Raw genomic sequence first — 13,785 nt, forward strand, 5'->3', positions numbered from 1 at the left:
TCGTGCTCGGGATCGGAAGGACGTGCCAGCGGACGCGGCGCGTAGCTCGTCGTCGTCGAGGTGTAGGTAGCGCTGGGTTGTGGCGAGGGATTCGTGTCCGAGCATCTTCTGCACGGCCCGGAGGTTCCTGGTTGACCGGTAGGCGGCTGTTGCGCCGGCATGGCGGAGGCTGTGGGGGTTGCATCCGGTGACGCGGGTGATGATCTTGTTCACCGACGCCGGGTGGAGGTGGGACCCGTACCGGCCGGGGAAGTAGTAGCCGGCCCCTTGTTCACGCTCGAGGCCGACGAGGACGACGTCGAGGTCGTCGTTGATGTAGACGATGCGTTCCTTGTCGCCTTTCCCGATGACGCGGAGGTAGTCGTTTTCGCGGTGCCTGGTGTGGAGGGTGGTGAGTTCGGTGAGGCGGAGGCATGCGAGGCGGGCGAGGAGCACGAGCGCACGGTCACGGTCGGATGCGCCGATCAGGGACAGCTGCACCTGGTCATCGGGCGCGATCTTCGGGACACGGAACGGCACCTTGATGTTGGGGAGGTGGTGTGCGCGTCTACGCCGCCAGGCGCGAGGCTTCGGATGCGCGGAGCAGATCGGGTCGTGTGACGTGCACGTAGCGTGCGGTCATCTCGGGTGAGGAGTGGCCGAGGAATTCTTGTGCGACGCGGAGGTCGTGGCCGGTGCCTTCGTAGACGACGGTTCCGGCACGGTGTCTGAGGGAGTGGGGGTTTGCGCCGACAGCGCGGCGGATGTGTTCGTAGACGGTGTTGGGGTGCAGGTGTCCGTCCGTTCCTCCGGGGAACAGGTATCCGGCTGGTGCACGGCGGATGAGGGTTTGAAGCTCGGGGGTGAGGTGCACGACCCGGTGTTTCCCGCCTTTGCCGATGACGTGCAGCCATTCACCGGCTTCGATGTCGTCGGTGTGGACTTTCGCGACCTCGTGCCTACGGAGTCCGCATTCGGCGGCGAGGCGGATCATCATTTCGGTTTCGTGGTCGGCGTTGGCGATGCCGGCGAGGATGTCGGTGTCGGTGGCGATTCTGGCGGGTCGGCGTTCGACGGTGACGGTTTCGAGTTCAGCTGCGGGGTTGTCGGGGCGCCGCCCGGAGGCGTGCATCCATCGGAAGAATCCGCGGAGCCCGGATACGGCGGCGTTGAGGGATTCGTCGGCGGTCCAGTGGGTGTGGACCCATTCGTCGAGTTCGAACAGTGTTGCCGTGTAGGGGTCGATCTCGGTGAGGAGTCGGGCGATGACGGCGCGGCGTTTACGGACCGTGACCGGGGCTCGGCGTCGGCGGCGCAGGTAGTCGATGAATGAGTCGAGTAGTCCGTCCATGATGCACCTGCCGTTCCGCACAGTTCGCCCCGGCACTCTCGTCGTAGAGTGTCGGGGCTGAGAATCTATCCGAACGGGTGTAATCGCGTTCGGGCATGCTGGTGACGTGTGTGCCTTTACGTGCGCGCTGGGGCGACCAGGCCATCTTCGACGCTGATCTCGTGGGACCAGCGCTCCGCTCGCGCGGTTTCGCTCGCGCCCTTCGTGTAGTACCGGTGACCTTCCCATCCGCACGAGCAGGACGCCTGCCAGGCCGGACCGATCGCGGTGTGAACTCGGTTCGCTCGTGCCCGGTGCCCGAGCTCCTCGGCAGGAGTCATCACGCGGCCCACCTTTCGAAGTTGGGTGCGCTGGACGTGTGTCGCGGACGCAGGTGGTACAGTGAAGTCTCTCCCGCCGGGCTCCTAGATCCGGTGTCAATCCCCTCGCCTGGTCCGTCCGGGCGGGGGGATTCTTCGTTTGCCCACCCGAGGAACCATGTTCTGGGGATGCCGCTTACGGACTCGAATTTGACCGCTATCCCTGTGATGTCATCTGGGAGTTCTTTCCGGTCTCCCATGCTGAGTATCGCTTGAGGCCAACCTCGAGGACATCGGCCATCTGCTGCTGCGTGTAGCCGAGGTCGCGGCGCGCTTTCCGTGCGCGCTCAGCGAACGTCCATTGGGGGATTCGTCGGGGGAACGGGACCAAGGTGGAAGACATGACGCCAGAGTAGCTAAACCTGTCAATAGGTGTCAATTCCTACGCCACGCCGCTACAACTGTTTGACACGGCGGGTAGTAATGCCTACAGTCAGCGTCATGTCCGATAGCAATAGCTACCTCACGCCGATCTTGATACCCATCGGAGAAGTTGCTCGACTCACTGGGGTCACCATCCCGACTGTCCGGAATTGGGACCGTGCCGGGAAGCTCACCGCTACTCGCACTCCGGGTGGGCAGCGCCGGTTCCGGCTCGCAGACGTTCAGGCGCTCATCGATGACGCCGAAGAGCAGACCTCTGAGGCGGTGGCGTCATGACCACGCGCGAGGAAGCGATCGACAGGGCTGCGGCGATCTACCTCGAGGCGAAGATCCGGATCGAGACGGAGAAGCGGATCGCTGCTCTGTCTGCCGAAACGACGCCCGAGGCGGTGGCGTCATGACTGCGCGGGTGGATCAGGAGACCACGATCGCAATCGGTCGCGATGACACCGTCGTCCGGATCTGGTCAAACGTGCTGCCTCACGTTCGTCGTTTGAGGAAGTCCGAATTCGCCGTCGAGATCAATGGGGGCGATGACTGGGGCCAGTTCGAGGTTCCAGTTGAGTTCTTCCACCTGTTCAGTGCGTTTCGCCGTAAGCGTGCGGTGTCTGACGCTCAGCGTGCTGCTGCTCGCGAACGGTTCCACGGTTCCGAGGCAGGCGTGTGATGGGCGTGATTCGTGTGGCCGTCGTGGTCCTGTTCATCCTCGCGTGTGGTGCTGCGGGCGCGTTGTGGGGGATGGAGCCGTCTGAGGCGCGGACGAACAGTTACCTGCTGCTGGCGCTGGTGTTTATCGGCCTGGGGGTTGCGGGTGCGTGGGCGTTCGATTTCTTCGCTCCGGGGCCGTCGTTCGCGGATTCTGAGGAGTTCCGTCGTCGTGAGGGCAAGGTCGACGAGGGGGTCGACCGGTGAGCGTGGAGTTCGCGCCGGATGTGGCGGCGCCTGTCATCCCGGTGATCCCGGCGCGTGTGCTGGATGAGGACGTTCTGCGGGTCGTGATGGGGTTCTTCGGGCTCCGTGGTGGTTCTGCCCCGGATGAGTTCTATTGGGGGCTCCTGCGGGCGTTCATGGCCGCTGACGTGGACAGGTTCTCCCGGTTGGAGGCGTCGTTCCCGGTGGAAGGGTACTGGGTTCGGGTGCTGCGTGAACCGAATGGTGTGACGGTCGCTGTGCGCGCCGCAGACATGTTGGGAGTTCGGCTGTGAACGACTTCGTGGCATCCAACGGCATCGGTGTGGAGATCAACGACGAAGAGCAGATCGTCTTCGCCGTGCCGAATCGTCCGACCTCGCCGTTGTGGATCAAGCCGGATGAGCTCGACGCGCTGCGGGAGTTCTTTCGGGCTGAGGAGGACGAACGCCTCGGACGGTGGCGGTGGCCCGCTGACAATCGGTTCGTCGTCTACCCGTGGTCTGGCGCCGACGACTCGGACCCTCGCATCGCCATCCTTGACGAGGGCACCGGGGGTCAGTTCAGCACAACTAGGGCAACAGTCTCGGGCAACGATGAGTGGGCAAAGGTTGCTCGCGCGTACTTCGCTGCTCATCCTGAGCCGAAACCGTGGCATGACGCGAAACCCGGCGAGACGTGGCGACTGACGGTCAATGATCGCAGCCCTCTCGAGATGGACCTGACATTCAACGTCATCGGAGTCGAAGGGGTCATCCCATCGCGTTTCGCGCGGCCACAGGTGGGCGGCGAGCAGATGGAGTACCCGCTCGACTCGCCCGCGATCACTGCGGGTCGGCGTATCTGGCCGGAGGTGTCCGGTGCCTGACTGGATCTTCTGGGTGTACTGCGCCGCCATGGGGTGCCTGCTGACGTTCGCTGTGCTGTACGCGATCATCCTGACCGGCCCCGTCGACCTTGATGTACCGGCGTCGTTGGACTGCCGTGACGGGAAGCACCGCGGGTGCCCTGTGTGTGCGTGCTCGTGCCACTGGACGGGTGTGTCATGACCGAGTTCTTCGCGAGCTTCGATGCTGTCGGCAAGCCGGAACCGCAGGGGTCAAAGACGGGGTTCGTGCGGGGTGGGCGTGCGGTGATCGTCGACAAGAACCCTGCCGCGTTGAAGTCGTGGCGCGCTGAGGTTGCGCGGGCGGCTGAGGCTGCGTGGTGCTACGGCGCACCGGTGGATGGGCCTGTCCGGGTGCGTGCGGTGTTCGTGCTGCCCCGTGGGGCGTCGGTGAAGCGTGAGCTTCCTTCGGTTCGGCCGGATCTGGACAAGCTCGCGAGGGCGTTGCTGGACGGGATCACGGATGCCGGGTGTGTGTGGGGCGATGACGCGCAGGTGGTGCGTCTTGACGTCTCGAAGGTGTACGGCGACGCGCCTGGCGCGCATGTGCGGGTGTCGCGGTGTCGCGCGTTGGAGGCGGCGCTTATCGACTGACCGGTCCCGGGAACCGCACAAGCAAATAACAGGACACAGGAACGAGGGAGAGCAATGACAACTGTGACCAACCCACTCGATGAGATCGAACAGCACGCCGGCGCGTCGGATAAGGACAGGGAGGCGTGGCTCGCTGAACGCAGAGCCGGTGTCACCGCGACTGAGGTCCGCGACCTCTACACCGGGGCGAAGCAGATGCAGGACCTTATCGACCTGAAGCTCGGGCGCCGCGAGGACACGTTCACGGGGAACGCGTACACCCGGTGGGGGACTGAGCGTGAACCGGTCATCGCGGAGAAGCTCGCCGGTGAAGGGTTTCACACCTGAGTCGCGCGTCTTCCACCACACGGAGAAGCACCGGCACCTCGCGTCCCCTGACGGCGTGAGGGTCACGTTCGATGGCGACCTCGAAGTGATCGAGATCAAGACCGCTTCCACCGATCTTCCGCCCGGGTCGCCGGAGTTGGAGAAGAAGGGGTACGTCCCGCAGATCCAGTGGAACCTGTGGGTGCTGGGAGCTTCCCGCGGCCGTCTGGTCGTGGAGGAGCGGCTGATGGGCCCGGAGGGGTTCGAGGCGGGCAGGGTGTTCCGGCACTGGATCGAACGCGACGACGCCATGATCAGGCAGCTCGTGCAGATCGCCGACGAGTTCCTCGCGGAGCTTGACAGGCAGCGTGACGAGGGGCGCCCGGTGATCGACGAGGACGTGGACACGCACGCCCTGAACTATCTCCGCGGGTTGGCTGCGGAGAAGGAGGGTAAGGCGCTGAAGGAGTCGGCGTACCGGGCTCTGATAGCCGCTCGTGTGTCGCAGGAGTCCCCCTTTGGCGAGGGTGACGTTCACGCCCGGGAAGCCGGACACGGAGTTCGACGACGTCGTGATCGATCTTGACGAAGCGGCTGCGGCGCACCCGGCCGAGACCGCTGCTCTCGAGCGCGCGAAGGCACGTGTGGCGAAGCTGCAGGCCGAGTGGGATGCCCTCGCGTCGGCGCACAAGAAGACGGTTCGTGCTGTGGCGAAGGGCACCCCGGCGCGGGTGACGGTCACGGCGGGGAAGGGGACAAAGAAATGACGGCGTTGGCGACGCTGCCGAAGAGCAGCGACACAAGCACTTGGAGCCCGGAAGAGCGGGCGCTGGTCGAGGCAGCCGGTCTCGTACACACCGACGCGCAGTCGGGGACGAAGACGCTCGCTGAGCGTCCCGTTGTCGCGGCGTTCCTTCAGCACTGTGCACGCACAGGGCTTGACCCGATCGCGCGGCAGATCTATTCGATCGCCCGGAAGTCGAAGGGTCAGCTGAAGTGGCAGATCCAGATCAGCATCGACGGGGCGCGTCTGGTCGCTGAGCGTACGGGCCAGTACGAGGGGCAGACGACGCCCGAGTTCACCGCTGACGGGGCGACGTGGACGCAGGTGTGGTTGAGCCCTGAGCCGCCGAAGGCTGCCCGCGTGGGGGGTCTACCGTCGCGGGTTCCGTGAGGCGTTGTATGCCGTCGCGTTGTGGGACGCGTACGTGCAGACGAAGTACAACGGCGAGGTCTCCGACATGTGGTCGAAGATGGGGCCGCTGATGCTCGCGAAATGCGCGGAGATGCTCGCACTGCGGAAAGCGTTCCCGCAAGACCTATCCGGCTTGTACACGTCCGAGGAGATGGATCAGGCGTCATCACCCTCGCATGCTCCGGTGAGCACTGAGGCGCCCGCACAGCCTCGCGTGGAGCAGGTTGCGGCGGCTTCTGACGGGTTGGAATACCGGCGTCCCGCAGAGGACTGGCTCACCCCGGCTGTTGCGGCGAGATCCCGCGCGGAGTTGCGGACCGTATTCGAGGCGGCGGGCGAGGCTGGTGACCTGAATGTCGCGGTGAAGAACCCGTGGCCGGAGGAGTTCGAAGGCGCCGAGCACCTCAGCCTGAACGTGTACCTGCGGCGGCTCCGCGAACCGCTCCCTGAAACGGTCGAGGACGTGGTCGACGCGGAGGTCGTAGACGAGACGGACCCGAGTTTTGGGGGTCCGGCATCTGATGAGGCTTCCGACGCGATGTCGTGGCCGACCGTCGAGATCCCGAACGGCGACCAGGCATGAGCGTGCACCCGGGCGTCGTGGCCGTCCTCCGCGACATGATCGGCCTGACCGACGTTGACGAGTCGAGTCCGTTGCACATGCAGCTCGTCGACGCGATCACGAACGCGGGTCAGGGTGCGACGTTCGGCGCCCGGGTGGTTGCTCTGCGGTACGTGTTCAACTGGCAACTCAACGACGCCGGGGCCGTGTATGCGAGAGCGAAAGCTGACTATGAGCATGCGATCTCACGTCGGGTGACTGCGGAGATGGCGAAGGGGGAGCTTGACGGGCGGCGGATGTCGCTCGGGTGGGCTCAGGCGATCGCCGAGGAAGCGGCGTACGAGCAGAAGCTCGCGTACCTGTTGGCGGAGCAGCGGGAACGTAGCATGCGGCACTTCCTTCAGACGCTCGATGCTTCGCTCGACAACTTCCGGACGATGCGTGCTGATGAGCGTGCCGCGGACCGAGCACATTCGCAAGGCATTGGCGGTGGAGCATGAACGCCGCTGCTGGAACGAAGACGTGCACGAAGTGCCTCACGACAATGCCTATCGAGGACTTCGCTCTCTGCCGGCGCAACAAGGATGGTCGCCATTCCCACTGCCGCGAGTGCAGGCGAGCGCACTATCAGGCAAATCGTGGGCGCATCCTGGCGCAACAGAAGGAGGCGTATCAGGGTGAGGGTGGCGAGCGGAAGCGTGCCTATCAACGTGGGTGGCGGCAGCGTAATCCAAATGCGTCGAGGGAGTGGTTCGCCGCGCATCCTGAGTACAAGCGTGAGTGGTATGCGAGCAATCGTGAGCGCGTTGCGGACCGATCCCGGGCAGAGTCCGAGCGTCGGCGCCGGCTACTCCGCGATGCGGCATGCGGTTGCGTTGGGACTCTGGATTGCACCGGAGCCAGCTGCGGCTACTGCGGCGCCGCAGCTGACGGATTCGACCACATCCAACCCCTAATCAGAGGCGGACGCCACTGCGTATCGAACCTGATTCCCGCATGCGGTCCGTGCAACTCGGCGAAGCGCGACAAGACACTGATCGAGTTCATCGAGGACCGCGAGCGGCGAGGTATCCGCCTCCTGTGCGACGAAACGCTGCGCGGCCCGATCTGCGCCGGGGATAGGGCGCACGCTCAGGGCTACGGGGGCGGTGCCTGATGGCTCTCGATTACTTCCGTGACGGCATGGCTATCGCGATGTTGCAGGGGTCTGTGGAACGGCAGACGGCTTGGTCTGAGGAGTCCCTGCTTACCCCGGAACCGTGGATGCAGGACGCGTTGTGCGCGCAGACCGACCCGGAGTTGTTCTTCCCGGAGAAGGGCGGGTCAACAGCGAACGCTAGGGCCGTGTGCGCCGGGTGCGACGTTCAGGAACAGTGCCTTGAGTATGCGATCCGCACGAGGCAGCGGTTCGGCATCTGGGGTGGGTTGTCGGAGCGGCAGATCAGGAAGCTGCACCCGAAAGGTGAGGTCGCGTGATGGCCGGTGGCGCGTTCCCGATCAAGCTCGTCCGCTCTGTGTTCTACAACCGGGAATGCGGTTCCTGCTTCAAGTGCGGTCGGACGGTCGTGTGGCAGGACCGCGGGTTCGGGTGGTCCATGCATCACCGGAAGCCGAGGGGTGCAGGGGGCACCAGGCGGATCATGACCGCTGCTGACGGGCTGGTGTTGTGCGGGTCTGGGACGACCGGTTGCCACGGGTGGGTCGAATCCCACCGAGACATCGCGACCGTGCACGGGTACCTGATCTCGAGGAACGCGAGCACACCGGAGTTCGAACCAGACCGGGTGCGTGTGCGCCGGGATGACGGTAGGTGGTTTCTGCTCACCCCTGATGGTCGGGCAGTGGAAGTAGTAGAGAAGGGCAACACGCTATGAGCGTCAAGGTATCGAGCTGGGTTTGGCACGGCGACGAGACGGCAGATCTCACCGGTAACGAGATGATCCTGATGCTCGCGTTGGCCGATGTCTCGGACGACAACGGTCGCTGCAGGTTCATGACCGAAGACGACGACATGACCTATGCCGGTCTTGCACGTAAGGCGCGAGTCGATCGGAGCACGGCTATTCGGGTGATAGCTCGGCTGCGCGCGAGTGGGCTTATCGAGCAGCAGAAGGGATCGAGGTCGACGCCGAATGAGTTCACGATTGTGGTCCCCTGGCGCAAAGGTGGCGATTTGCCACCCGTGCGAAAGGTGGCATCGGAGCCGCGAAAGGTGGCATCGGATGCTCCGAAAGGTGGCATTGACGACGACCACTCCTCTTATAGACGTATAGACGTAGACGTAGATACGTCGGAGGTCGCTGACGCGCCCCTCCGTGACGATGTGAAACGTCTTCTCGATCTGCTCGATGAAGAGATCATCCGCAACGGTGGGAGAGCACCTTCACGGTCGAAGAAGAACATCGACGCGGCACGCCTCCTGCTGGATCGTGACGGCAAGACGGTGGAGCAGGTTGAGGCTGCGATCCGGTGGTGTCAGGGTGACGAGTTCTGGCGGTCGAACATCCTGAGCATGTCGAAGCTTCGGGAGAAGTACGAGACGTTGCGGTTGCAGGCTCAGCGTTCTGGTGGACGGTTGTCGGTGGTTGAGGCGGGTCGTCAGGCTGACGCGATTCTTGCTGGTGGTCCGAGACTGCGAGCACTCTCATGAGCGTCGTAATCGAGGCGCGCCGGTGGAGTGACTGCCCCGCGTGTGGCGAGAAGATCCGCCCTGGCGAACGAATCACCCCGGACCCGTTCGATGGTGCGGGCGAGACGTGGATTCACGAGCAGTGCCCAGCGGCGAAACCTGCCCGAGAGGTGTGTCCTTCGTGCTTCCTCGAGATCACCCCTTCGGGGCGCGTGTGGATGTGATGCGCTGTGAACGATCGTGAGGCGAATGTGCTGTTGACGAAGCTGAACTATCGGGATCAGTTCCCGAGGTGGCGTACCCCGGAGGATCAGGCCGCGGCAGCGCGGGAGTGGGCTCAGGATCTCGCTGACGTGCCGTTGGATGTGGCGTTGGTGGCGATGTCGGAGCATTACGCGGTGGAGCGGCGGCCGTTGATGATCGCGGATGTTCGTGAGGCGGTCCCTGTGCGGTTGTCGTCGTGGGTTGGGAACGTGACAGAACAACGACTGAATGCAGAAAGAGAGATCGAATCATGAGCCCATTGCTCACCCTGCACAACGGCAACGACGAGACACTGGACTACGACGCGTTCCTGCGTGAGAAGGTCGCATTCGACCGGTCATTCGGATTCGCCGTGCCGATGGAGGAGTTCTCGCCGATCTTCCAGCCGGGGCACCCTCAGTTCAAGCCGCACCAGCGCGACATCGTTAGCTGGGCGGTCGCCGGCGGGCGACGTGCGATCTTCGCCCGGTACGGTCTGGGCAAGTCGGTGATGCAGCTCGAAGCGTTGCGTCTGGTCGTGAAGCTCGCTCCCCACCGCCCGAGCGGCGCCCGGCGCGCGCTGATCGTCGCGCCCCTCGGGGTCCGGTTCGACATCATCCGCGACGGCCGCGACCTGCTCGGGATCGAGGTCCGTTTCGTGCGGCACACCGATGAGGTTGACCCTGACTGGGACGGCATCTACGTCACCAACTACGAGTCGGTGCGTGACGGGAAACTCGATCCGAGCCTGTTCAAGGCCGTGTCGCTCGACGAGGCCGCGGTGCTTCGCTCGTTCGGCTCGGAGACGTACCAGAAGTTCGTGCCGATGTTCGCGGCCGTGCCGTATCGCTTCGTCGCGACGGCCACACCGTCACCGAACCGGCACAAGGAGCTGATTCACTACGCGGGGTTCCTCGGGATCATGGACACCGGCCAGGCCCTCACACGGTTCTTCCAACGCAACCCCGACAAGGCCGGCGACCTGCGGCTGTACCCGCACAAGCGGCGCGAGTTCTGGCTGTGGCTGAACACGTGGGCGTGCTTCATCCAACGGCCATCAGACCTCGGCTACTCCGACGAGGGGTACGCGCTGCCGCCGCTGTCGGTGGAGTGGGAGCCGGTCGACGTCGGGATCCTGTCGGATCAGGTGGAGCGCGACGGTCAGGGCGTGCTCGTGCGTGGCGGAGCGATGTCGCTGCCGGATGCTGCACGTGAGAAGCGCCGCACGATCGAAGCGCGAGTCGCGCGGGGCCATGGATATTGTTCGCCGCCACTACGACTGGAACTGGGAACCCGCCGCATACGGGCCTAGGCCTCAGATCATCCTCTGGTGTGACCTGAACGACGAGCAGGACGCTCTCGAACGGGAACTTGCCGACTACGACCTCTCGTTCTCGTCGATCCGCGGGTCGATGTCCGATGATGATGTCGAGTCGGAGCTCAAGCGGTGGCTGGATGGTGAGACTTACGCGCTGATCGGGAAGCCGCAGATGCTCGGCCGCGGCCTGAACCTGCAGCAGTGCTCGACGGCCGTGTTCGTCGGCATCACGCACAAGTACGAGCAGACCATCCAAGCGGTTCACCGCATCCACCGGTTCGGACAACAACGCGAATGCCGGGTGCACCTGATCTACGCAGAGACCGAATCGGAGGTCCGCGAGAACCTGCTCACGAAGTGGCGGGAAGACGAAGCGCTCACCGACACCATGAGCGAAATCCTCCGCGAGTACGGGCTGTCAGCGCGAGCGATCAGCGCTGAACTCACCCGAGCGATGGGCATCGAGCGCGAGGTTTTCACGGGCGAGTCGTGGACGATCGCGCTGAACGACTCGATCGTCGAGGCCCGCGACCACCTGGCCAAGAACAGTGTCGGGTTGATCGTCACGTCGATCCCGTTCGGGAACCACTACGAGTACTCGCCAAACTACGCCGACCTCGGCCACACCGACGACAACGCACACTTCTGGTGGCAGATGGATTACCTCACCCCATCGCTGCTGCGCGCACTGAAACCCGGCCGGATCCTCGCGGTGCACGTGAAGGACCGGCTGCTGTTCGGGTCTGTCACCGGGAAGGGCGTCTACACCGTCTCGCCCCTGCACGCCGAAGCGATCGCGCACTACACGCAGCACGGCTTCGACTACTACGGGATGATCACCGTCACGACCGACGTCGTGCGTGAGAACAATCAGTCCTACCGGCTGTCGTTCTCGAAGATGCTCCGCGATCACACGCCGATGGGTGTCGGCTCGCCGGAGTATGTGCTGCTGTTCCACAAGCCTCAGACTGACCGGTCCGTCGGGTGGGCTGACGAGCGTGTGGTGAAGTCCGGGGAGGACTACACGGTCGCGCGGTGGCAGAACGACGCTGCGGGCGATTGGCGCACCGGTGGGGACAGGCTTCTGTCCGTCGACGAGCTCGCGCAGCTGGACCCCGGCGCCCGATCCCGGCTGTTCACGGAGCAGTCGCTTCGGTCGGTGTACGACCACGAAGCGCACGTCGCGCTCGGTGAGCGTCTGCTGGAGCAACGCGCCCTTCCAGGCACGTTCGCGGCGCTCGTGCCTGGCTCGTGGCGTCCTGACGTGTGGCACGACATTCTCCGCATCGAAACGCTGAACAGTGAGCAGGCCCGCCGGAACGTGGAGCAGCACATCTGCCCGTTCCCGTTGGAGATCCCTCGCCGTCTGATCCGCATGTACTCCAACCCCGGCGATGTCGTCTATGACCCGTTCTCAGGGCTCGGGTCGACAGCGCTTGAGGCTGTCAGGCAGGGCCGGATCGGGTACGGGTCCGAGCTGAACCCGGTGTCCGTCGCTGACTCGGTGACATACCTGCGCCGGCACGACGCCGAGACGAACGTGCCAACTCTGTTCGATCTGCTCGACCTGGACGGCGCAGCGTGACTGAGTATGTCGACGAGACACCCCCGGATGACCCGTACGCACCAGTAGCGCCGAGGGTTGATGAGCAGTTGGTGGCTGAGCAGTCCGTGCTCGGCGGGATGATGCTCTCCAACCGTGCCGTCGATGAAGCTATCGAAACCCTGCGCGGGGCGGATTTCCACATTCCCCGGCATGAGCTGATTTTCACCGCGATCTCCGTGCTGCATAACGACCGGAAACCGACCGATGTGGTTGCGGTCACGGATGAGCTGATCCGTGTCGGGGAACTCGATAGGGCTGGGGGTGCGGACTACCTGCACACGCTCACCTCGATTGTCCCGTCCGCGTCGAGCACCGGGTATTACGCCCGGATCGTGGGAGATGCTGCGGAACGCCGCAGGGCCCGCACAGCAGCCGCCAAAGCGGCACTGATCGCCGATGACCCGACTATCCCCGCAGGGGAGGTTGCTGAGCTCGCCAGGGCTGCTTTCGATGATGTGGAGAGGGTGACCGCGAAGGGTGCCGAGTTCATCGGGGACTGGTACCTCGACTTCCTCGCTGGCCTGGATCAGAAACCGACCTACACACCTACCCCCTGGTATGACCTGGACCGGTTGATCAACGGGTTCGCTGATGGCCGCATGTACGTGATCGCCGCGACCACAGGGTCGGGGAAAACGATCGTGGCGTTGCAGATCGCCCGGCATATCGCGGAGTCCCGCCCAGTGTTGTTCGTGTCGCTCGAAATGGGGCGGGATGAGATCGCGGCGAGGTTGGCGGCTCAGACGGGGATGGTGTTCCTCGGCGCGATAAACCGGCACTCGCTGTCGAAGGAGCAGTGGGAGGCGTTGGGGAAGCACCGGGAGGAGATCCAGAAGCTTCCGTTGGCGATCGTGTCGGCGGATGAGGTGTCGACTCTGCCGCAGTTGAAAGCGAAGGTGCGGCAGATCACCCGGAAAGCAGGAAAAGCGCCCGCGGTGATCGTGGACTACCTGCAACTGCTGACGTCGACGGGGCAGGTGGAGAACCGGCAGCAGGAGGTTGCGGGGTTCAGTCGGGGTTTGAAGCTCGCGGCGCAGCAGTGGGGCGCGCCCGTGATCGCGTTGTCGCAGCTCAGGCGTGGTCAGGGCGGGGCAGAAGGCGAAGGAACCGCAGATCTCGGACCTGAGGGAGTCGGGGCAGATCGAGAACGACGCCGACGTGGTGTTGCTGCTGCACCGGAAACCGTCAGGGCCCGCGTCGGACGAGTTGAAGGTGATTGTCGGGAAGAACCGGCAGGGGCAGACGGGTGAGGTGTCGCTGGTGTTTCAGGGGCAGTTCGCGCGGGTGTTGTCGAGGTATCAGGCGAATGCGTGGATCGATTTTTCCGCGCGAGGGAAGGAGTGATCGGGATGCGTATTGAGCGTAAGGACACGAGAACGATCGTCGAGGTCCGGGAGTCGGATCAGTACACGGTGACGCTGAACGTGCCTGATGGTGTCGCTGACCTCACACCGGAGGAAGCGA

At 64.3% G+C, this 13,785-nt stretch overlaps 4 protein-coding genes across 4 annotated transcripts; 2 read left to right on the forward strand and 2 right to left on the reverse strand.

The window, feature by feature from the left end:
* Positions 1-547: 547 nt before the first annotated feature.
* On the reverse strand, positions 548-1,330 carry LOC136043104 (tyrosine recombinase XerC-like). The gene has a single exon (XM_065728050.1). The coding sequence runs from the start codon at positions 1,328-1,330 to the stop codon at positions 548-550; it is 783 nt and encodes a 260-aa protein (XP_065584122.1).
* Positions 1,331-7,021: 5,691 nt separating this feature from the next.
* LOC136043105 (SPbeta prophage-derived putative HNH endonuclease YoqL-like) lies at positions 7,022-7,681 on the forward strand. The gene has a single exon (XM_065728051.1). The coding sequence runs from the start codon at positions 7,022-7,024 to the stop codon at positions 7,679-7,681; it is 660 nt and encodes a 219-aa protein (XP_065584123.1).
* A 1,668-nt stretch (positions 7,682-9,349) lies between these two features.
* On the reverse strand, positions 9,350-9,670 carry LOC136043106 (uncharacterized). Its single transcript, XM_065728052.1, has one exon. It carries the CDS (start codon positions 9,668-9,670, stop codon positions 9,350-9,352), a length of 321 nt encoding a protein of 106 aa, XP_065584124.1.
* A 2,728-nt stretch (positions 9,671-12,398) lies between these two features.
* Positions 12,399-13,571, forward strand: LOC136043107 (replicative DNA helicase-like). The gene has a single exon (XM_065728053.1). The coding sequence runs from the start codon at positions 12,399-12,401 to the stop codon at positions 13,569-13,571; it is 1,173 nt and encodes a 390-aa protein (XP_065584125.1).
* The last annotated feature ends 214 nt before the right edge of the window (positions 13,572-13,785 follow it).

This window comes from Artemia franciscana, unplaced genomic scaffold (genome assembly GCF_032884065.1).
Source record: "Artemia franciscana unplaced genomic scaffold, ASM3288406v1 Scaffold_2997, whole genome shotgun sequence".
NCBI lineage: Eukaryota > Metazoa > Arthropoda > Branchiopoda > Anostraca > Artemiidae > Artemia > Artemia franciscana.